The sequence below is a fragment of the Alosa pseudoharengus genome, unplaced genomic scaffold, assembly GCF_046254945.1.
Source record: "Alosa pseudoharengus isolate Yale_2024_CS ecotype anadromous, Long Island Sound unplaced genomic scaffold, YU_APseudo_1.1 YU_APseudo_1.1_scf_8, whole genome shotgun sequence".
In the NCBI taxonomy this organism is placed as follows: Eukaryota; Metazoa; Chordata; class Actinopteri; order Clupeiformes; family Clupeidae; genus Alosa; species Alosa pseudoharengus.
Genome location: NW_027468870.1, coordinates 30,671,704 through 30,695,347, shown reverse-complemented (window position 1 = coordinate 30,695,347; position 23,644 = coordinate 30,671,704). Strand labels below are relative to the sequence as shown.

General features: G+C 41.5%; 1 protein-coding gene across 1 annotated transcript; it reads right to left on the bottom strand.

Annotated features, from left to right (window-relative positions):
- Positions 1-4,963: 4,963 nt before the first annotated feature.
- On the bottom strand, positions 4,964-7,218 carry LOC143112698 (GTPase IMAP family member 7-like). Its single transcript, XM_076274968.1, has 2 exons — positions 7,213-7,218; positions 4,964-5,644 (listed from the first exon to the last, which is right to left on the bottom strand). The coding sequence occupies exons 1-2, from the start codon at positions 7,216-7,218 to the stop codon at positions 4,964-4,966; spliced, it is 687 nt and encodes a 228-aa protein (XP_076131083.1).
- Positions 7,219-23,644: the final 16,426 nt, after the last annotated feature.

Below are 23,644 nucleotides of genomic sequence, written 5' to 3'. Positions count from 1 at the left end.
AGCCAAATTATTATGATGAATATTTGGTTTTCCTTTAATCCTACTGAATTTGTAATTATGTATTGGCCGTTCTAATTGCCGATACCGATGGTATGTGTGTGCCTGTGTGTGCGTGTGTGCACCACCATCTACAGGCCAATGAGTGTACAGTCACTAAATGTACACATAACTTAATTTTTTTAGACCCCACCCCCCATGGATGAAATTCTACGAAACTTGGCATACCCCCAGAGAATGTCAGGTTAATCATACACATACAATTTGGTGCAGTTCTGAACATCTTAACTGAAGAGGGGCGATTAATGCAGAATGATATTGCATTTTCATTTTTTACCGGAGGGGTGCAAATCACAAATGAGTGATTATGGGCTAGGTTGATGTGGGACCTTGAGACCAACATACCATAACAATTTCTTCATCCTCGGTGCCACGGTTCAGGTAGTTATTTAGGGAAATCTGCATTTTTTGGGTTTCGGGGGGGGGGGGGGGCCGGGGACCAAACAAAATTTTTCTGTTAAAGTGTAGTGGGGCTACATACCCACCAAATTTCATGTGCCCCGGTGTTTCGGTGTCCTGGGTATCGTTGACCAAAATTTCAGGAAGTAGATGACGGGAAAAAAAACTTTGAAAATCACTATATGACCGCTTCGCTAGCTGCGGTTATAAGCTACCCATATTTCCAGGGAGAGAATATGCAGGGCTGAGCGGCGGTCATATTGTGTACTGCTTTGTGGTACATCTACTGTAGTTTTTATAATTGAAGCATACTTAACTGTCCTTCAAAGGATAAGTACCAAATATAGGCCAGATATACTTAAACCTTTATGTATACTTATCAGTATAAGCCACGTTTAAATCAATTTAGTGTATCTCTGGTCAGTACATAAAAAGTAAGCTTTGCTTAGTTCAAAATAAGTAGAAAAGTAGACCAACAGTACACTTCCATAAACTTGTTTTTGCTAAGGGGTGTTGTGTTTACTTTCCCATTGTACCCCCTTAAAACAACAGAGGGTACTATGAAACGAGATGAGATGTAATGTATGTTGAGCCCGAGGTGTGTTTCAGCAAGTGGAGGCAAAAGTTTGTTGCTATTATCTTGGAGTTTGCCTTTTTATTTACAATTTACTTACATTTATTTAAGCAAACAACTGACTGATTTTTGCACAAAAAACATTCATATTTATGTTGGCTTCTGTTCGCTTCAAGTATGATCACACTTCAGGCTTTATTCTCAACATGTCACTAATCTCACTTCTTAGTTTACCCCCCAGGTCATTGGTAGTATAAATAGACTAATTATGACCGCCGCGCAGCGAAGCGGCGGTCATATAGGTTTAGTCAGAATTTTTTTTTTTTCTTTTTCGCATGCCCAAATTTCCGTCAATGATTCCCGGGACACTGAAAGACCGGGGTACACAAAACTTGGTGGGCATGTCGTTTTTCGTTTTGATCTGTAGCCCCCCCGCTGGACTGGACCCCCCGAAAGGAGGGTAGGGCAGACACAGTTCTCTGTGAATATCTTGAGAACTGTAGGGCCTAGGATGACCATTTTTTTCCGTATGTTTGCCTCCAGGGGTCATGTTAACCCATTTCATGTGCACACATGTGCACAGATACACACACACACACACATACATTCACAGTAATCATACGTATGACACATACTCACACAGTAGACATATGTACGCTTGCATGCACAGGCACATACGCAGGCACACACACAATCACGCACACACACACACACACACACACACACACACATACACACACACCCACACACATAACATAAACATGTACATGCACACATGCACACAATTCAAGAATTTCTCAGAATTATGAACAGGCAAGATGGAGGTGGGGTTGTATAAAATGAATTTTACATGTGAAATCTATGCACTAATCATGTTTTGGTACTTGTTGTCTAGCAGATACCAGTGAGAATTGAGTGTGGATAATGCAATTTAGTGAGACAGTTAGAATCATATAGGCCTTTCAGCGTGATTTATTTTTGTGGAAAAATGTGCTGGACTGGGCAGCGGTCATATTTTGTACCGCTCTGCGGTACATCTAGTTTAATCAGGAGTGCAGATTCTGGCAATTACACACTTGAAAAAAACATTTAGTGCCAGAACTTGAAATATACAGTATGCTAAGTTTTTGCTCTGGCTTTTGGGTGATGCCAGTATGGGTTATTTGATGCCATCTGTGACCTTTTGGATGGTTTTGTTGCTGTCCTCAGCATGCTGTTGTAGTGCCCTCTGTTGTCACAAAACTGAAATGCAGTAGCCTAAGGATAAACCGTAAATCAGGCCAGTCAAAGAGTATAACCACAATTGAGAGCTTATTTTGGTCTGTAAGCTTTAATGTTTCTGTTAAGAACCTTATCTTACCATTTATTCAATAATTTTAAAGTAGACTTAGATTGATCACACTATAAACACACAAAAAAGTAAGATTTTACAGAATATTTACTGTATTTTACCTGTAGAGTGAAAAGATGTATGTGAGTCGCTTCTACCATACATCCAGAATATGATAAACATACATAATTGACTATAATTAAACACAATTGTTCCATTAATATGCTATATTGTATTGTTATATCATAATTGAGAAAGTAATAATAATAACAATGATCATAATAGAAATAACTAGATGTACCGCAGAGCGGTACAAAATATGACCGCCGCCCAGTCCAGCACATTTTTTCCACAAAAATAAATCACGCTGAAAGGCCTATATGATTCTGTCTCACTAAATTGCATTATCCACACTCAATTCTCACTGGTATCTGCTAGACAACAAGTACCAAAACATGATTAGTGCATAGATTTCACATGTAAAATTCATTTTATACAACCCCACCTCCATCTTGCCTGTTCATAATTCTGAGAAATTCCTGAATTGTGTGCATGTGTGCATGTACATGTTTATGTTATGTGTGTGTGTGTGTGTGTGTGTGTGTGTGTGTGCGTGCTTGTGTGTGTGCCTGCGTATGTGCCTGTGCATGCAAGCGTACATATGTCTACTGTGTGAGTATGTCATACGTATGATTACTGTGAATGTATGTGTGTGTGTGTGTATCTGTTTGTGCACATCTGTGCACATGAAATGGGTTAACATGACCCCTGGAGGCAAACATACGGAAAAAAAATGGTCATCCTAGGCCCTACAGTTCTCAAGATATTCACAGAGAACTGTGTCTGCCCTACCCTCCTTTCGGGGGGTCCAGTCCAGCGGGGGGGCTACAGATCAAAACGAAAAACGACGGTTCCATGCTATCCATGTGGGGTTACATGCCCACCAAGTTTTGTGTACCCCGGTCTTTCAGTGTCCCGGGAATCCCTGTTGGTGTACGTCACTAAATGTACACATAAATTATTTTATTGTAAGGCCCCCCATGAACGAAAGTACACAAAACTTGGCATGCATTCGGAGGGTGTCATAATGATCCTACACTTTTATTTTCGTGCAGTTTTGACCTTGTCAGCCAGAGATATTGTGATGAAAACACCTGATTTTTTGCTTTTTAATTTTTAACTAGGTGGCGCTATACATTAAATAAGTGGTAATGGGATGGGTTGACATGCCCCCTTAAGACCAACATACATAAAAAAGGTGGACCTCCTAGACCCTACGGTTCTCGAGATATTCACAGAAAACTGTGTCTGCCCTACCCTCCTTTCGGGGGGTCCAGTCCAGCGGGGGGGCTACAGATCAAAACGAAAAACGATGGTTCCATGCTATCCATGTAGGGTTACATGCCCACCAAGTTTCGTGTACCCCGGTCTTTCAGTGTCCCGGGAATCATTGACGGAAATTTGGGCATGCGAAAAAGAAAAAGAAAAAAAAAAAAATTCTGACTAAACCTATATGACCGCCGCTTCGCTGCGCGTGTAGGATCATTATGACACCCTCCAAATGCATGCCAAGTTTTGTGTACTTTCGTTCATGGGGGGCCTTACAATAAAATAATTTATGTGTACATTTAGTGACGTACACCAACAAGGATTCCCGGGACACTGAAAGACCGGGGTACACAAAACTTGGTGGGCATGTACCCCCACATGGATAGCATGGAACCGTCATTTTTCGTTTTGATCTGTAGCCCCCCCGCTGGACTGGACCCCCCGAAAGGAGGGTAGGGCAGACACAGTTCTCTGTGAATATCTTGAGAACTGTAGGGCCTAGGATGACCATTTTTTTCCGTATATTTGCCTCCAGGGGTCATGTTAACCCATTTCATGTGCACAGATGTGCACAAACAGATACACACACACACACATTCACAGTAATCATACGTATGACACATACTCACACAGTAGACATATGTACGCTTGCTTGCACAGGCACATATGCAGGCACACACACAAGCACGCACACACACACACACACACACATAACATAAACATAACACAAACAATCAAGAATTTCTCAGAATTATGAACAGGCAAGATGGAGGTGGGGTTGTATAAAATGAATTTTACATGTGAAATCTATGAACTAATCATGTTTTGGTCTAGCAGATACCAGTGAGAATTGAGTGTGGATAATGCAATTTAGTGAGACAGTTAGAATCATATAGGCCTTTCAGCGTGATTTCTTTTTGTGGAAAAAATGTGCTGGACTGGGCGGCGGTCATATTTTGTACCGCTCTGCGGTACATCTAGTTATATGATATTACAGGTCATGGTTCCCAGGCATCCTGGAAAACCTGGGGTTTTAGACACTAGTTTCAGTGCCTATCAGTGTGCCCCCTTGACCTGACTTATAGGCTGTACAAGTTACTCACTATCATGAATGAAATAAAATCAGACAAGACCTGCATCATCTGCTTGAATGTCAGCAAAGCTATCTACTGTACCACCAATGTTGTTTTCACAGTGGGGGTTGTCCTAGTACTGAACTACTGAGGCCAATAATAATAGTAATAGTGCCAGTTTTATAACCATGGAATTCCTTATCAATTGTATTCCATTCTCTCGGCCAGTTCTCTGTCTATTCTCTGCTGCTGAAGTCTATTTTCTGCTTCTCTGTACATACTGTCGCTAAAGTAGCCACCGCCATTGGAAGCCACCATCTCATCAATCTTTTGAATGACGTTGGCCACCTGTGTACGATTGTTCATATCATTGTTATTGAAGGCTACAAACCTGCCCCCGCAACTCTGAACCACTTCACGAAGTTTAGGGTGACCACTGCGTACATACTCATTAATTGTTCTGCCCCTCAGCTCATCTGCACGGGTGAACACGACGATCATGTACCTGGAGGCTTCCTCCCCAAAGAGCTCCTGCAGGGTCTTGACAGCATTTTGCTCCTCCCGAGTGAACCGGTTGAGCGAGATCACCAGCAGGAATGCATGGGGCCCGGGGCAGGAGACCTGGATGCATCTCACTATCTCTTTCTTGATGTAGTCGCGAGAAATGCCCGTGTCCAAAATGCAAGGTGTGTCAATAACGTCGATTGGACGGCTGCTCCGAACTGTCTCCTTCTGGCAGTGCTGAGTGATGGAGTTAGCACTAAGCATAGACTTGAACGCCACTCTTCCCAGGATTGTGTTCCCCAATGCGCTTTTCCCCACTCCTGTTTTCCCAATCATCACTATCCTTAAGGCAGAGCCTGAAATATGAATAAAAGAATTCTGAGGTCAACCCAAAATATAAAAATGAATACATTTGAATTGTTTGAATATGTTTTTTTTTTATATTTTTCTTCTTCTTTGTAAAGAAGAAACACAAAGTATATACTGTATATACATGTAGCTGAAAAGTATTTTTTAAGAAGCCCTGCCATACACTTTTCAATTGTTGTATAACACTCTCTAAGATGCTTTTGGTAGGGTTTTTTATTGAACAAGAAAAGGCCTTGGCTCAGTTTTCTCATGGTTTCCTGTGGCCTAATCATCATCAACACTAATAAAAAATGCTGATATTAAAACACATTGTATTATCCTACCTTCTTGAAACTCTGATTTCTGACTGAAACAACAACAGTGACACCCTATTGCCAGTCGCAGTCTGTTAACAAATTGAAGTGAAAGCATTATTCCAAATAATTTTGTTTGGGTTCATTGCCACACCACAGCGGAACGTCAGTGTCAGATTTTTCTCTGGAAACTGTTATCTATTTGTAGCAGAGTGGACGGCACACACAAGGCGGCGGCATACACTGACTCTCTTTAACTTGATTACTTAATTTTAACCACACGCCGAAATGTCAGAAGGTAAGGTTTCTGTTTTTCAAATTCCAACTAAATTCAATTCACAAGATTTGTTTTTATTGAAGATATGTACTGTTTATTATCATAGTGCTCTCAAACAAACTGTCAGATAGAACATGTTAAGATTTATGATAAAGTACAATAACATACACTAGGAGACTGCTGTGGTGTTAAGTTAAAGTTAATGATGTCAGTGCCGGCGCTCCGCAAAAGCACATCACGCACTGCGCGTAGGGCACCAAGTGCCTGGGGGGGCAACAACAAATCTGGGTCGTGAAAAATCATCACAATAGGCTACTAGTATAAATAACAAATAAAATATGTCTAAAGCATGTTAATATGCAGAAGCAATACAAAGGTAATATAGGCCTAGACCAAATTAGTCGAGAAAAAGGTGAATCTCCTGTGCAACCCTCTCTCCAGTCTCCCTCTGGTGCCCCCCTCCCCCACCTCCCAGTGGTCTGTTCGATTACGCCTCAAATCTCAAATTTGGCAGACACCTTAGACATGGCCTCGAAAAGGCACCAAGAGTGGGGGTGGAAAAAAGGGAAAAGAAGAGACAGCGGATGCTCGCGCATCGCTTGCAGGTAACACAATGTTTTAAATAAAATAAAAAATAGGTTTGTAGCCCTTGCATGTATGCATGTCTATGCTTATGCCAGGTAATACTACTACCGTCAATAAACTTTGTAACGTAAGCTCCTACTAGCCATGTTCATGTTCAAGTGGTGTTACGTTGCGAATTTTTGATGCTAGCTAGTTATTTCTTTTAGCCATCAGAGATATAGTCATAGACAGTAAAAGATATGGACAGAGTCATCACGTCAATCGAGGCGGGTGAAGCAAATTTCAACCGTTTCCTGTTGGTCGACGTGGCTTTCTGCGCAGGCTCAGGGAACGTAAATGTAACGTAGGCACGTAGTCTGACTTGTGTAACTCTTGTGATAGCTGCGCCGAGAGATTGGGTATGTAGCCACTTACTTCGTTACCACCATGTCTACATTACTGTTTTAAATGTCCTAGTTGTTCGTAGATAAATGTGATTTAATATAAACAGCACTCGCCACATTCATAGCCTAGGCTACTGTCAATCCATCAAAACTTCGCTGAAATGTTATGCTTTCGTTCTTATCCAGAGAATACGGTTATTTTGGTCCTGTGCGACGCTTTCACCCGCTCTGGCTGTATGCTTATTACGTCACTTTAGCATTGATTTCGGAAAAAAGTTTATTACTCAGTCTGTAAGTCAGTTACGAGGTTATGACGCCAATAACACAATGTTGTATTACTCCGGAAATAGAAAAAGTTCATATAAAGGCTTAAAACGCTTCAGCTGTAACGTTATTTGATGTCAAAGTTGCGCCAAAATTGAATGGGCTTCAATGGGGATGGCTAGGTGAACTGGTCTACTATTTAGCCTCAGATCCGCCATAGTGTCTACGCTCTCCGAACGTTCGCCTGCCCCCTTGGATATAGTCAGGTAACGTTAGCCTATTAGCCTAGTTTGCTTTGCATTTCAGGACGCTTTTTTGGCGTTTGTTATCAATTATGATCAAACGATCTAATTGTGTAGTGAAAAAGCTACAAGTGACACTTTCACAACATAATGAAATGATGAGTGGGAAACTACTCTTGGTAAGGTGAACTTCGGAAAAACCCTGCAACTGAACGTGATGTGATTTTGCCAAATTAGACAGCTTTAGATAAGTTTAGTTGTTCTATGCGGTCATTTTCAAGAGGTTCATAGGCCAAGGGCGATATCTGTTGGTGAAACTGCAATTAGAAAAAAAAAAAAAACACAGTCTCAGTGTTTGTAGATTTTCATATTCAGAGTTGTCAAATTATGTACATAATTATTATATTGTGCCTCTTCAGACCTCTTTTAAAGGTAAAATAGAGTTTTGAATTTTAAATGTTCCAGTGACACATACCGGTAGGCCTAGGCCTATATAAACCTAAAAGACTAATGTGTGCAATATTTTTGTATGATGGTTCAATCAAAAATGCATTTCAGTAGAATCCCTAAATATTTTGTCTTGTATTTCTGAATGCTAAGATACATGCAAGGAGCAACTCAAGGCCAGGAGGAAGAATTAGATCAACCACCAACCAGCTCTGCAGACTCTGCAACAGCACTCAGCCCTGACCAACAATCATCAAATAGCCCAGGTACAGATACAAGTCGGCACACAACCGCATCCGCTTCTGAAGGCAGAGTGAGTCCTATCACTGAGGGGCCATCAGCAAGTGACACTGCAGAGACATATGTGCCCCCTCCAACTGATCATGCTCTATGGTCAGCTCACATTTCAGACGCTGATCGTGTGGAAATGTTTGCAGCAGTCATTTTGGAAATAAAGAGAACCTAACTAAGAAATTCTGAATGGTTGTTATTCCTTTGGTGGTGGTGGTGGGTGGTTGGTTGGTTAGTTGGGGGGGGCGGGGGGCACCAAAATGGCTAGCGCCGGCCCTGAATGATGTTATCTGCAAATGCAGGTTCTGGTGCCAGCACATTCCGAAGCAGCAAGGATAGACCTATTAACCGAATGGTTATTGTGTTACATGGGGAAAAAAGCAAATATAATGAAATACTTAGAAAAAGAATACTCTCCAATCAGGAGAGACTCATTGAAAATAACATCAGTCCTGAAAGAGAAACCTGTGGTATGCTGGTGACTTGTCATTGATGCCATCACTGCAAGTGCAGATGAAGGGAAATTGTTAACTCCAGATTCTCTCCATCTCTTTGCATTAGTGTTGGTAGCACAAGATGGCAAGATCTTAGCAGAAGATAAGTCCACAGTTGACCAGTTCAAGGCAACGTTCAAACATGCAGAGAATAATATGGTTCTTGCTGTTTTCAGCATAAGGGATCTAGAAAATCCACGAGAGGAAGCTGCCACCACCTTTGGACAGATGCTAGATCAGGGTAGATACTTTATATTTAGTGAGGAATCAAAGGGCAGTTTTTTATTGGAAAAACTGAGAGAGTTAGGGGGAAATAAGAGGCACAAAGAGGCTCCACAACAAAGCAATGAAGAACAGGCAAGGGAAGAGCAAGAGCCAACCAAGAGGTAAGATATATGCCCTGGAAAAAACTTAATGTCATCACATACAGTAAGCATCAACTTACAGGACCCAGTCCCCATTGACCAGCAAAAACAACGAGGTAGGAGGATTGACACCGAAGTATCCACTGCACTCAAAATATTTAAAAGCATATAGTCAAATGGTCATATTCCATAAGTTACACATTTGTTAATGTGATTTGGTTTAGTAGAAGAAGCTTCCATTATGACCATTGTGCTGCTGGGACAGTCTGGCAGTGGTAAGAGTGCGAGTGGTAACACCATCCTGAGGAAGCGGATGTTCAACTCTCATGCCAGCTCTGTGCCCGTCACAGCCCAGTGTCAGACCAAAGATACCCAGATCTTTGGGATACCAGTGAGGGTCATCGACACCCCAGACTTTTTCAGTGAAGATGTGGAGGAACGGGCCGAGGCCATTGCAATGAAAAAAGTGAAAAAGCACTAAGATACTGATAAAAAAAACACACTGCTCCATTACTGTACTTTTAAAGAAATATATGGAATAGAACTGAGTTCAATGCAAATCAAACCAGCTAATAGGCTAACTGAAAAACACACCATGCCAATCTCTAGGTATGGTGAAGGGTATGTGATGATGTGGGGTTATTTTAATTCCAAAGGTCAAGGGAACTTTATCAGGATGCATAGTATCCTGGATCCATGAAATAAGTGGCCTTTAAAAATAAAAAATCTGCCTGCCTCTATGGCAATTTAACATAGGGGTCAAATACTTATTGCCCCTGTAATTTAAGGAAGAACATTTATTTATTTATGATGAATACATTCTTCATTCACTAAGAAAATTGGTATCCTTAAAGGTTGGATTTTACTCATTTTCTTTAATTAAGGCATTAAGATCAATTTCTAACAGATGATGTTATATTCCTCTTTTTAGTCAACTTTAGCATGGGTTCAAATACTTATTCTCCCTACTGTATATATATATATATATATATATATATATATAGACAGAACAAAACAGTTGTGACACAACAGATAAATAATCAGAGGAAAGAAATGCCACTGATTACAGCGTTTATCTGCCTGTGAGTGCTTGTGAGTCTCCCCATGGTCGGTGGCGTGCAGAAGATCATGGGCTCAGGGGCCGCTTAGAGCTCTGAACTGATCTGGAAGCCGGGCCCCACTCAGCTGCTGCGCTGTGCTGCACCACGTCGTGTCGCACCGCACTGCCCTGACTCTGTCTCATGCTTGGCTGAAGCCCAGGCGGAGTGACATTTCACTGAGGCCCGGGGGCAGGGGGGTCACCGAGAGGACCCCTCACTCATGGAGCGATGACAGGGGGACAAACCTGCGAGAAATGTCACTGAGAGCCATGCCACGCTGAACCGTTCAGACCACACACACACACACACACACACACACATTTTCACCCTCTCTTAGTCTGCTTACATCTCTCTCCCTGTCTGCTCCCCACTCTCTTTGTCAGTCATCGTGAGGCAGATTGCCACCCAGGACTCCCTGATCTGCCCAGCCCAGCCTCCAGTCCACCTGCTGTTGCGGTTTGTGTCGCCAGTGTAGGCTGCATCCCTGAGATTAAATGTCAATCACCCAGATCTCTGAAGTTAGGTTGTTGTGGTGTGAATTCTGCATCTCATTTGGTCACATCAACACAATGTGTTTTAATATAGTCTATCACATAAAATTAACTTGAAATGTACCCAGACACACCAAAAAAATAATTTATGTAAAGTTATTTATCTCTGAGGCCCCCTGTGTGAAGCGATGAAGTATATATAGATGGTAAACATGCATGTCCATTTGTGAGTTTACATGTGTAAACATTACAAATGCATACTGATGTTGATGATGTCATGTGAGTTGATACCATAGACATAATAGAGATTCTCTCTATTATGTCTAAGTTAATACCAGTGCAGTGTGGAGTGCTCTCAGTGCCATCTCTCATGGAGTGCATTTTGCTCGGCTGTTTTTTGCTTTCAAATACCAGCTGCCAGCTGCAACCTATGTGACCTTTCTCACCCCGCGTCTAATCCCCCAGAGCAGTGGGAAGCTGACATTTCCAGTGCTCGGGAGCCAGGAGCCATGTTCGCTCCCATATTACAGCGGTGGGCTTTGTGATATTTAAGCTAGAAATGAGAAAGCCTTGATCTTTGACAGACAGACGTAGTGTGGAAGATGGTCTGTCATACTTTTAGCTTGGCACGGGAGGGGGATGGTGTGTGTGTGTGTGTGTGTGTGTGTGAGTGTGTGTGTGTGTGTGTGTGTGTGTGAGTGTGTGTGTGTGTGTGTGTGTGTGGGAGTTGAACATTTCTAGGAAAAAGCACTTGGGGGTGAACGTGTGCCACACTGTGAGATAACAGCTGGCCAATAATTATGTTGGTGTATTGACAAGAGATTACCATGTTGAATTGAAAGACCAAGCTGCCTTTTTTGATTACTTATACTTCAAAGTAATAATTAACGCATACGCTGATACAATGATTAATTGAATAATTCCAGTCCACTAGTGAAGAGGGGGCTGCATGGTTTTTAGATTATTTTCTCGTCATATGCAGCAAATTCTTTACATTTTCCAGAGGATGCAATGGCAACCACAAATCCACTAGATGGCAGTCAAAGAAGGTGTTTTGTGTAATCCTCTTGATGAGGCTGGTCAAAGGAGCCTACCTTCCTCATCTCATCTCCATTGCAATAAGTGTGGCAGACTCACTGCATAAACTACGCCAGATCTGCCTTGCCTTTTATAACACACACCCCATATTTTTTCTGTTGAAGTGCAAATCCATCACTGAGGAAAAGGGAACCAAAGGGTAACTCAGCCAGCCAGTGCAACACTCATGATATTTTTGGATACTTCAGAATGATTGCAGCTCTCGAGTTTGGGTCGCTCAGATGTTAGCGATGTCTGCCGCCAAAAGTAAAAGTGCAGCTCCGTCTGCTAGTATTTTGGAGCTTTGCAATGGCAGAGAAGTCACTGATAAGTCAATTCATGCTGGACATTAAAAGACCACCTCAACCAGTCTGCTTCCCAGTTCACTGCCCTTTGTTCTGGTGAGGAGAATGGAGCCCTCTACCACAAGAGGCTAGAAACTCTCTTTTTGTGTGCATACATTAGCCACCAGCAGTAATTAGAGTAATCAATAAATCCATTGATGAGTGTCCTGCTGAAGGTTCACGCAGCAGAATAAATAGGATCCTTTGGGCAATAACCTGGAATTAAGAACTGGCTACAGGGTAGTGATTTATCCCAAAGACTGGTGGGAGTTCAGAATGAGTGATGGCTTTATCTGATGTCATCTTCCTTGAGTGAAGGTACTTCTAAGATGTTGTTTTTTTCCTTACACCAACCTTACCCATGTCACTTCAAAAGAAGATAGGGAATTTTTAACCATACTCACAGAATAATGTATAACTATGATGTGGTTTTGCGATGTAAGGTAATAACAGCAAGAAGGTCATCACAGGAGCCCAAGTGGTGAGCTCAATATTTAGTGGCAGTTGTGTAAGAAAATGTTTTATCCAACAAAAAGAGAGAGAGGAGAGAGAAGGAGGGTGTGTGTGTGTATGTGTGTGTGTTTCTGTGAGTGTGTGTGTTGGTGGAATATTTCTGTAATATTTGCAGAAGATGACATTACCACTGTTGAATAAAAGCTATGTTTCCCCTCTAAAACACACTGACATAGTTCCCTAGCAACAACTGCTGATGGGTACAGCAGTGCAGTAAACATTTGACCCCCCTCCCTCCCCCAGAAACACACACACACACACACACACACACACACACACACACACACACACACACACATGCACTCAAACAAACACACAAACACACACACCTACACAAACATACCCCTTACATTTTAGCTTAAGGTTCAGTGTGAATCAGTAAACAGACTGCTGGAGTGAGTACATAAGTACAGTTGTACACTGGTTAACAGCCATAGGTTATGCCAAGTATCATGACAGTACATTCAGTTCCCCCAGAAAACTACAAGAATAAGTGCAACATTACAAACCAGCATTCCCCAATGCTGTTTGCAGACACACTGTGCATATTTCAGGGAAAGACATTGCTCTAAGGGGTAAAAGCATGGAGGTATACACTAATAATAACATAGCCCAGAACAGTGTTTTGGTATGATAGAGAAATTCAAAAAAGACTTGGTAAGGTAGCACTATCTACCTCTGATGATGGCAGACACTAGGGGCTTTTTGAATGCCTGCCTTGCACAACAGAGCCTGTCAGCTTGGAAGGCATTCAAGGTTTGATTCCCCATCTCCCCCAATGCTCCCCTCACTCCCCCCTCCTCTATCTCTCTCTCTCACTCACATACACAGACAGACAGACACACACACACATACAGTAAACACACACACACACACACACACACAAATCCTTCCATCCAGCATTTTGTTAAATTTGAAAGTTTTACGCCACAGTGCTGCGGGTCGCATGACTCGAGGGAGAGCCCTTTGGTCGGGGCTCATTCAGGATGAAGAAAGCGCAGACAAAACAGAAACAAATTGCAGAGCAGAGCATTAACACTGACGAACACAACATGACAAGAAAATGGTAGAGCCGCGCCTCTCCGCTCCGATTCCCTGCCCAGAGAGATTTAAATAATAAAAAGCATCAGCCTCTGAACAAACAGGATAATTATGGCCCCCAGCCTTCCTGTCGCGCGTCCAGAGCCGCAGAGCAGAGCAAAAACACTCCATTACTATCTAAAGGTTTCTTCACCAGGAATTAGGGGCCGTAAATGTTCTATTGAGGCCTGAGCCTTTTTGGATGGATTTTTTTCTCTCCCCCTCTTCCTCTCTTTCTGTGAAATTAACACATTGTTATCGGGTCAGGCTTAGCCCTTTTAGAATTTCCCGAAGAGGGGAATAGTTATTCTCGTCTGAATTGTGAGAAAATAGCATTTTGGTGCCTTTGATTTCCAAACTGTGGAATAAGGGAAGAGAAAGGGAAAAGGAGGAAAAATGTAATTGAAAATGTGTGCAGAGACAAATTAAATAAGAAAATGATGAGAATTTGTAAATACCATATGAGTTTGAAGTCCATGTAGGCATAATTAAGAGAATTAATCTGAAATAGAATAGGGCAAATATTATATAATTGGTCCCAAACCTTTTGGTGTACAGTTTGTAAGGACAGAAGTGTTGAACAGTGCATGCATTCCAATTATTATCTTATTCATGAGAGAGACTACAGTACAGTAACCTGAAGGCAGTTGTCCTGGCAAACCGTGTACAATAGAGTAGGCAAAAGCATTTTGCATTTAGATTATTGAAGGGATTTCATTTTTCATGACTAAGTAATTACCATAGCCTTGCATATTTGCTCACTGAACATTACCAGAAGTAGAATTAAAATACCTACAGATTGTTGGGGCAAAAGAAGAAATCTTCAAAACTGGAATTTGAATTCTGACCTGACCTTGTTAGCGAAATTGTGGCTAAATGAATCATTCACACAGATATGTCCATTTACATCTTCCCACGGCGCACTTTAATAATGTATACACACTGACCTGGATTATTCATGAACTAGAAGTGCAAATATTTTAAATGGCACTTAATGTGATGTAAATGGATTTATTTTAAAAAGAAGAAAAACAGTTATCAAAATGGTGGCCCGTAATGAAAAAGCGCACAAACTATGATGGTAGAGAGTTGAAAAGATTGTTGAATGAATAATAAGGCACAATGAATAATAAAACAAATTCCAATCACCAAAGTCAACCGATGAAGTCCTGACCCAGTAGACTCCCTGAACTAACCACTAACTACCGTTGCTTAGGCTAGTGTATTGGCAGGGGGTTAAGTCCATCAGGGAGGCCTCTGGACAAATAATTGGACCCAGAAGGCTAATCCTTCTCCTGGTGAGGGAGACAGTGCCAGACCTGGATCAATCTGACCCCTCTGAAACCTGTCTGTCTGGAGTTGGTGGCTGCGGTCTGGATCCAGCAGAACGCGCCTGGCTGCCGAGTGCGGCGCGGCACTCCAGATGGCATCTAAGAAGAGCGATTGGCTCCCTGTCGCTGCCACCCATCACCCGTCTGATGCCTCTGACAAGGCACGCCGACTGTTGCCATGTTAGCGGCAGCTCTGTGGAGATCACAAGGTTCCGCCAGCCAGCACTGCTGTAGCGTAAAGAAGCTATTTCTGACTCTCCTTCTGTCTCTCCACTCCAGACACCTATTCATCAGTCATCTATCCATCTATGGATTCCTCAGACATCTTCCTATCTACCTACCGACCTACCTATCTGTCTATATTGATCTATCGATCTATCAATCCATTTGTTGATCTATATCTATCATAATATTTCCATGTAGTAGACACTTAATTACATGACAGAGTAGTGAACTTAGGAACTGCTCTGTTTGTCTGTTACTAAGCAAAGGGAAGAGCTGTCTATCGGTTTTTACTTTGTTTTAAAGTCAACATGATGTGGCAGTTGAAAAGAGCCATCAAGACAGACAAAAGAACAGTCATTTCACTTCAACCGATTGTCTTCATGGACTTTGACTATTTTACAGCTTGTCTGACCTTACCTTGATTTAGAACTCTCAAAAATCTTTATTGTCAAGCCAGCCCTAAACTAATTCCAGATCTCTTCATGATCAGTAAAGCATTGACTGAGTTGGTATGTATGTGCCCAACAAGCCATCTTATTCAAACACTTTCACAGAGACAGTTGGAATGCTAACCTACTGTAGAAGCAGCTGCGTCATTCCAGGAGCGTAATTCCCATTTCCTGAGGCTGAAACACCTTCACCTGTTCAATTGGCTGCAGTCGGCATTCTGTACCTGTGCTGATGTCTAAGTGCCAACTTTATGTTCGTAAAGTAGTGCCACAAGCAAGTGAAAAAAGCAGGGTACTTCCAAAGGGCATTTGGTCCTTCATATATTCAGCTGGAAGCTTTGCAGAAAAATTGTGTTAAGGCCTTACTTTGAATTTAAATGAATATTGCATGCTCTTTTTCAAATGTCATCTTCCTTGCATGCCAAGTTTACATTTTCTATTGCATATTTAGCCAAAGGAACACGTACAGACCTTTCAATCAAGGAAAGGCACCTTCCTACGGACTTTGTATTAATTATGAAAATGCATTCAGGGCAAGGCCATCCAGATGTCTAGTGGCAATTGGAATTTAAAAGCTTTTTTGCTTGTTATTTTCAGCTTCAGACTCTGGGAAATCCCCAATGCATTACGAGGGATTGCTTCCACAGACCAATTAGCATTTTGGGTAATTACAGCAGAAAAAAAGGCCATGGTCATTTCTGCAGCAAAAGATGTTTTTTTCTTTAAGTGTCAAGAGAACTTGATGGGACAGGAGGATCTGCTTGAGCTTGTGGAAGTAGACTAAAGTGGACTATATGGAAGTGAGTGGTATGGCATGGAGTCAGATAACCAAGAGGGGATTGATAAGTTACAGAGTATGTAGTGACGGCCAAAAAGATGCATCATTGTAAAGGATGTAAAAAAAACTCATTAGCTGTACATCTGCTGTATTCTCACTTAAAAGTGCAGAATGTGTGAGTCCACACTCTGGGTTTGGCCTTGTCTAGAATGAGGCTGCCATCTTAGGGGAGTTGACAATGTGTTGAGTGCTGAATGTGCTAGGAACATATCCATGGAGACCCCCCACCACACACACACAAACACACACACACACACACACACACCCCTCCTTAACATCCTCCCTCCCTCGCCTGCAGTGAGCTACCTTCCTCCTTTTTTCCACTGCAATCTTTTCTTCCCCTCTCCACAGCCCCTTTTATCCACAACCTATCAAAGACCTGTGTCTCACCCGTGCTCTGTTCGCCTGCTCCTGTCCCCAAATGTGTCTGTGTTTTATTCAAGAGGAAAAAGAAGAAGAAGAAAAAAAATGAAAAAGGGATAGAAGGGAGGGAGTGGAGAGAAGGGGGGGGGGAGGTGTTTTAATTGCATTTCCATGTAGGCGTTTACTGAGGCCGGGTGGCTCTCCCCAGGCAGCGGGGAGAGTGCTCCGAGACCGAGGGGGCCACTCCCCCGAGAGGGCCTGAGCGGCCGGTTCTACGGGGACTCCAGAAAATGGAAGAACAGCCAAGGCTATAAATACATTTATGGGCAGAGCATTCTCCTTGTGGACACAGAGGCTTTAGACCATTTTTCCCTATCCCAGGGCTGGTGCCACACACTGTAAATGTATGAAATATATTTTAGATGGAGGAAGAAGAGAGGGAGAAGAGAAAAGAAAAAGAAAAGAAAAATCTCTATCAAACTCCCAGCCACTCTCATCTCACCCTTTATTTCAGCTCTTTAGGAGATTTACTGAAAATGTAGGGACATAGAGACTCACTCTCACATTTCAGAGTTATAAATACATTTCATAAATATAGCAACGTATATTTAAGATTTATCATTAAATCAAATTAAATGAAACATCTGTATACAAAAACACAGTAATTATCTGAGGAAACTCTCTGTGCGATTGTTTTAAACCACTATGCATCCCAGAATCAAAACAGGTAATTGATTCATTATTCTGTAGTGAAAGCAATTATAAAGTTTACACTGGCCACATTAGAGAGAGCAGTGGGGTTGTTGATTGTGCAGACACAGTTTGGGCATTAGGCAGGATAATTGCTCATTAGGCATGGACGTGGTGGTGAATTTGCAGTCCGTCACATGGACTGAGTGATCACAGAGGGAAGGGGGCTGTAGGATCAAGGGGCCTTTCAGCTTGACCCTCAACCCCCACGGTGCCTTGCTTGATCCGACAACAAAACAATTAACAAAAGTCCCATGATTACCCGCAAATCAGCATTTGCAAGTTGTTGGTAGTAGTGGTGGTGGTGGTGGTGGTGGTGGTGGTGGGTGGGGGCGGGAGTCTTGGTTCAATCAAAGCAATTAGTTTCAGTCGTTTCCTAAACCAAAGCATTTTAAGATATTTTACGTCAGTGTGCAGGTGTGATATTGAGGTGGTCTGATATATACACCAGCAATGTATTTTGTATTATTATTAACCAACAAGGAGGTCTCTGGCCATGGTTAATGCCTGTTTTATGCCATTTTCTGAGGTATTGCTTATAGGACCCCCTCGCCCCTGCTGGTAACACTCTCTCTGCACGTTTCATCTAACTAACATCACCACTACTTTGTCAATGGCTTTTGTCCGCAGTGTAATAAAGTTGATGTCACATAAACAATGATGCACATGCTGAAAGAGAGTACAGACTCCACCACATATTGATGAGGTTCGGCTGAATGTTTAATGGCCTTTCTGGCTGGTTATCTCAATATGAAATTAATGACTGCCTCTCGGGGTGGATATTAACGCGTCGATAAAAGTCCTAACCCTGGGAAAGAAGCATGATGCACATCGCCGACAGGTCGATTAAGATGTAAAAACATTTCATCAGGCATTGAGCTCCTTCATGTCTGATTCCTCATCAGACTCATTCATTCCAATCACCAGGGAGCCAGGCCTGTGAATGAGAGATTGAAGATCACGGAGGAGAAAAAAAGAAACGTGTTATTGGCTGGTCTGCATGCTTAAAAGTGACACATTTTCCACCATTTTCTCACGTTTAAGCATATTAGGATATTAGTTCATATTTGTCTTCAAAGCTCACAGTATTGCTACTGTAATTTTAATCGATCAACAAAATATAATATAGTGAAACATGATGTGTATCAAACTGAGCTTTATGAGAGAGATTACAAAGAGTACAAAGAGATTACTATCTTCTTAATATCAATATATTTCTATATACAGTAAATCAGCATTAGTGACATTAAAGTTCAAAAACTATTTTATTATTATTTTCACTGTTCAAATAATAGCCATAATAATATGACCTAATATTCTGAGGAAATAAATTCAAAAGTGCTTCGGGAAGAAGTTTTTTTCACATACAAGGCATTTCATGCCACATATATAACCTAGGGGACACAATGAACAATGAACACTCCCATCAATGTCAACACTATTTCGGTCCATTGATGTGCGACTTTAGAGTAGACAAACTCCAGTGATATGCAAATTCCTTGATGCAGACATTGCAGAAGACTTTATTTTAATCAACACTTTATTTTTGTCAACACCATGAGGCCGTTTTTTAAAAGTAAATGTTCCAATCAAGGATCTAGGCAGCACATTTTCTTCTCTCTCCTTCATTTTACAGTAATGGTTACTAACTAGAACGGCTCGGGGTCAAAGGTCCTACGAAATCGATTAATCTGCGCTATTTTTTTTAATCAGTCATTTTTTCTCAAATTAATTAATCGAAATTAATCAATTATTTTGACAGCCCTAAATATAATACATTAATATAATTCATATATGGACTGCAGAAACATTACTTGAATGCCATAGTGTTAAATTGTCATTACGTGAATGATCCAGTCATCTAAATCAGCTAAACACTATATAATAATGATGTGGCACTGTAATTAACCATTTAGCTGCCATTCAGATATTCACTCTCACATGCAATCAATGACAGAGTGATTGTTGACATTACCAAGATGTTTCAGATGCCTTATTATATGGAAGTGGGAGATACAGTAGGAGACTACAGATCATTTTAAACCTGGTTATCAGAGATGCATGAAGCATCAAGCAAAGCTCCTGAGCTCCTTGTTTCAACTCATCATATTGACGCCTGTCATGCTTGTCATATCATAGACATAGTTATTTAGTCTTACTTGGGAAATAAGCAGTTTGGTGTATCTCTCATCTTCTGCTTGAGAAAACACTTATTAAAATAAAACTAAAGCACGCACACTTTGTTTTCCATCATTGTTGAACATAATCATGCCTTTAGACTCCTGCCCATCGCCAGCAGACAGTACTTGGCATCTGGTGAGGTCTTCCCCTGACATGTGCTGAAAACAATGTCTTGCTTGACTGACAAGAGTAATTGAGGAAACAGGACATGAAGGAGATATTCATTTGAGGAGCTTGATTAAGCTCTGCCAATTTCACACACGCACACACTGGTGAACGTTTCGATTATGTGGGAGGTGGGGGTGAGCGGAGGGGTTGATGGGTGGGGGTTGGGGGTTTCTCACCTGTGTTTCGGTGTTGTCTGCACCCGTCCCAGGTGATTTGTTGATTTGTCAAGGAGGCACGTAAACAAATTGAAACATGGCTCTTTGATGACTCCACATTGTTACATCAACATTTCTTGCTATTTGTCAGAGTAGAAATGTTGAAATTGTGTTTATGGTCACGGTAAATGAACAGTGAAACTTGCCAATGCTCAAAAATGAATATTCTGATACTGGATCTGATAAAGATCAAAGTTAACTGAGCCATAAAAAGGAGCATTCTAATGACTTCATGTGAAGAAATCATGACTGAAAACTTCATACATCTTAATCTTTATTGGCTTAAATTCTTTTCTCAGTTGTTTTGGGAGCCAGCTTCGACTGGTTGCCAACTGTTGTTTGGCAGACTCATTATTATCTAAAAGTGAGAAGAAAATGGGGAACAAATATAATATATAAATTTGAGCAGTGCTGGCAAAATAATGAAGAGTACTTCAACAGCTATAACTTTGGCAGCAAGAAATACAGTCATTGTAGCAATGCATTCTGGACTCACCTGTCAGATTCTTGAAGGTTCTGTTCAGGTTTGTATTCCCCAACACAGCAGTTGTTTTGGACATTCTAATTAATATTTAATTTACAGGGTTAATGTCAGACACTGGTATATGCCCTTTTTCCATCTAGGCAAGGTCAGTAGCCTGACCACGTTGGACTTGACTCAGTGAACACATAGGCTATAGCTTACACTACAAAATGAGAAAGGGAAATGTCCCCAGTGTGTTAAGACTCTAATTACAATGTGTAAGGCAGACTGCTGCACTGAACTCTGCCTAAAGAAATAGGGTAAATGCCACCAAATAGCTTCTAAAATATCAGAAGTGAATCATTAGGCAGCCTCACCAGCGGCCAAGTAAAAAGCAACTCAACTGTGTCATTTCATCCTAGGCCATATCGTTCTCTATCAGCAAATAGTCAAATGGAATGATATTGTTAAGCAGTTTTGTCAAACTGTCCAATATGTGAACTTTTACTAGCATTTAGTCAGTCAGCTGAAAAAATAACATAAAATTTAAAAATAAAGCAGTAATCTTTTTATGTGCTTTTATGACTTGGCGAAGGAGCTAGGATGGACTCCAAGACTGTGTCAGAATGAGGTGCTCAAGTGTCCGTATTACGAGCCTCTCTCCCCCAGAGCTGCTGAAAGACATCCAGGACACATTGTCTGCCCGGTGGTCTAAATTTGAGCACTTCGACACTCTATGAATCCCACGACTGTCTCTGTCTACTTCAGGAGGACGGATAATGGGACTCATGCATGTGTGTGTGTGTTGTATATACATACACAGGGGATAGGGAGCACTTAATCACACTGAATTGTTTTGACAGAGGTGTTGTACATGTTCGGTCTCATTCTGAAGCAATTAGTCCACCATGTAGTTTTCCAATGATAACCTTGGTGTTAAGACTGCGGACTGCCAGACACAAGCCTCTGGAGTGTCTACCTTGCTTGTAATTACTACTGATGTGATTGTGGTTTTTAATTATCCACCTCTTAGTTAAAGGTCGCCTGTAATTATTCAGCGGCATCTACTCCAGTGCGATCACCCACAAATGTGGCTGCAAATTATCATCTGTCCACACCGAAAGCAGACATTGCACTCAGAGGCATTAAGGCTGACTCATTTGTCCCCATCCATGGGATTTTTTGTCCTTTAAAAATGCATGGAAGGCCTTTGATTTTCACTTTCATTTATTTATATTTTCACGTGTTTCCTCAGTCATAGCAACAGCCAAGCCTTGAGATGAGCCTCGAAGTACATGTAGTGCTTAGGTGAAATAGTTATGTGTCGCATTGCTGGAACTTTGATCCTGTCAGCATTGTCACCAAACAAAATCCCATTTCCTGCAGATGGTGATGGCGGGGACACGACAGCCATGTCACCGAACTACTCATACTCATTACCTTTAGGTCAGCGGAAGGAAATTGGCTTCAAAATTGATTATATTTTATCCAAAAGGGGGAAGAGAAATAATCGACCTAGCTGGCATCCTTGCTAATGTGCTTCCTTATTGTGTCTCTGAGCACTTATCTACTTTGTTGAAAGAGATAGACATCTTAAAATGTGGACCTAATGATTGGGATGTGTGTACATTGCGGGGACATAACAGTTTAATAGAATAAAACATAATAAGAGAGGACAGCACTTCATATTGAAATCAATGACTCACCTCCTCAACCATTTTCCTACTGTTCTTTAAGGAGTTCTAAGCGATGCTGGGTAACGTCACTTCTGTTGACGTTCAAACAAAACAGAAATCTAGCTCGCTACTTCCTTCCCCTCCCTCCCGTGCAATTGAAACTCTCCTAAACGTGCATCTTGTCTGTGATTTGCTGAAACAGTTTATGATTTTATGGGGAAGGTTTGCCCAAGTTGTTTTGTGGCTGTTTTTGGAGCCTGGGTTGTCCACAGAGATCGCATTTTTTTACAGTGTATTCAGGACACAGGCAGCTAGCGGATGGTGAGGTGACGTTTGCTTTAAGTGACAAAAAATTTTTTACCCCTAAAAAAATGTATGACATCGCTTAGAGCACCTTTAAGTTGATGCTTTATGACCGTATCTACATTATCAAAGTTAATATTAGCGTTCTACAAATCATCATCAAGATCTCACAGAGGAATCAGTGTGCACTGTGTGTAACCTGCTTCGTATTTAATGACATGCTCACAAAATCTCTTTCAAGAGTATTATGTTCTATATTCACTATTCATTTCTCCAAGTAAGACTCTGTAAGGCATAGCTTCAGTATACAGTATCATGTGTTGGTGTACTACTTCACTGGGAACTGAACTCAGCATCCACCTTTATTAGTGGACATAAAATAACTTTTTTATGATAAGCACTCAATACCAATAATTTGCATGGGGAAATACAATGAACATTGTTTTGCGAAGGCGAGAAGCTTAACCGGGTTGTGCAACTCAGCAGTGTTGTAGTCAAGTCACTATGCCTCGAGTCCGAGTCCAGGTTTGAGTCCCCAGTGTTCAAGTCCGAGTCAAGTCCAAGTCATTAAAAAAAATTCCAAGTCAAGTCCGAGTCGAGTCCACTACTCATCCGAGTCAAGTCACTATTGATCCACGTCGAGTCCGAGTCGAGTCCCTATTGATCAAGTCGAGTCCAAGTACAGCACTAAAGTAAGCATAGCCTACATGTCGTTCCATTTTTTCCCATTGCAGATGAAATCCTTAAAAGCAAAACGGACAATCTTCTGTCTCCAAGCAGGGGTGCCATCACTTGTGTGAA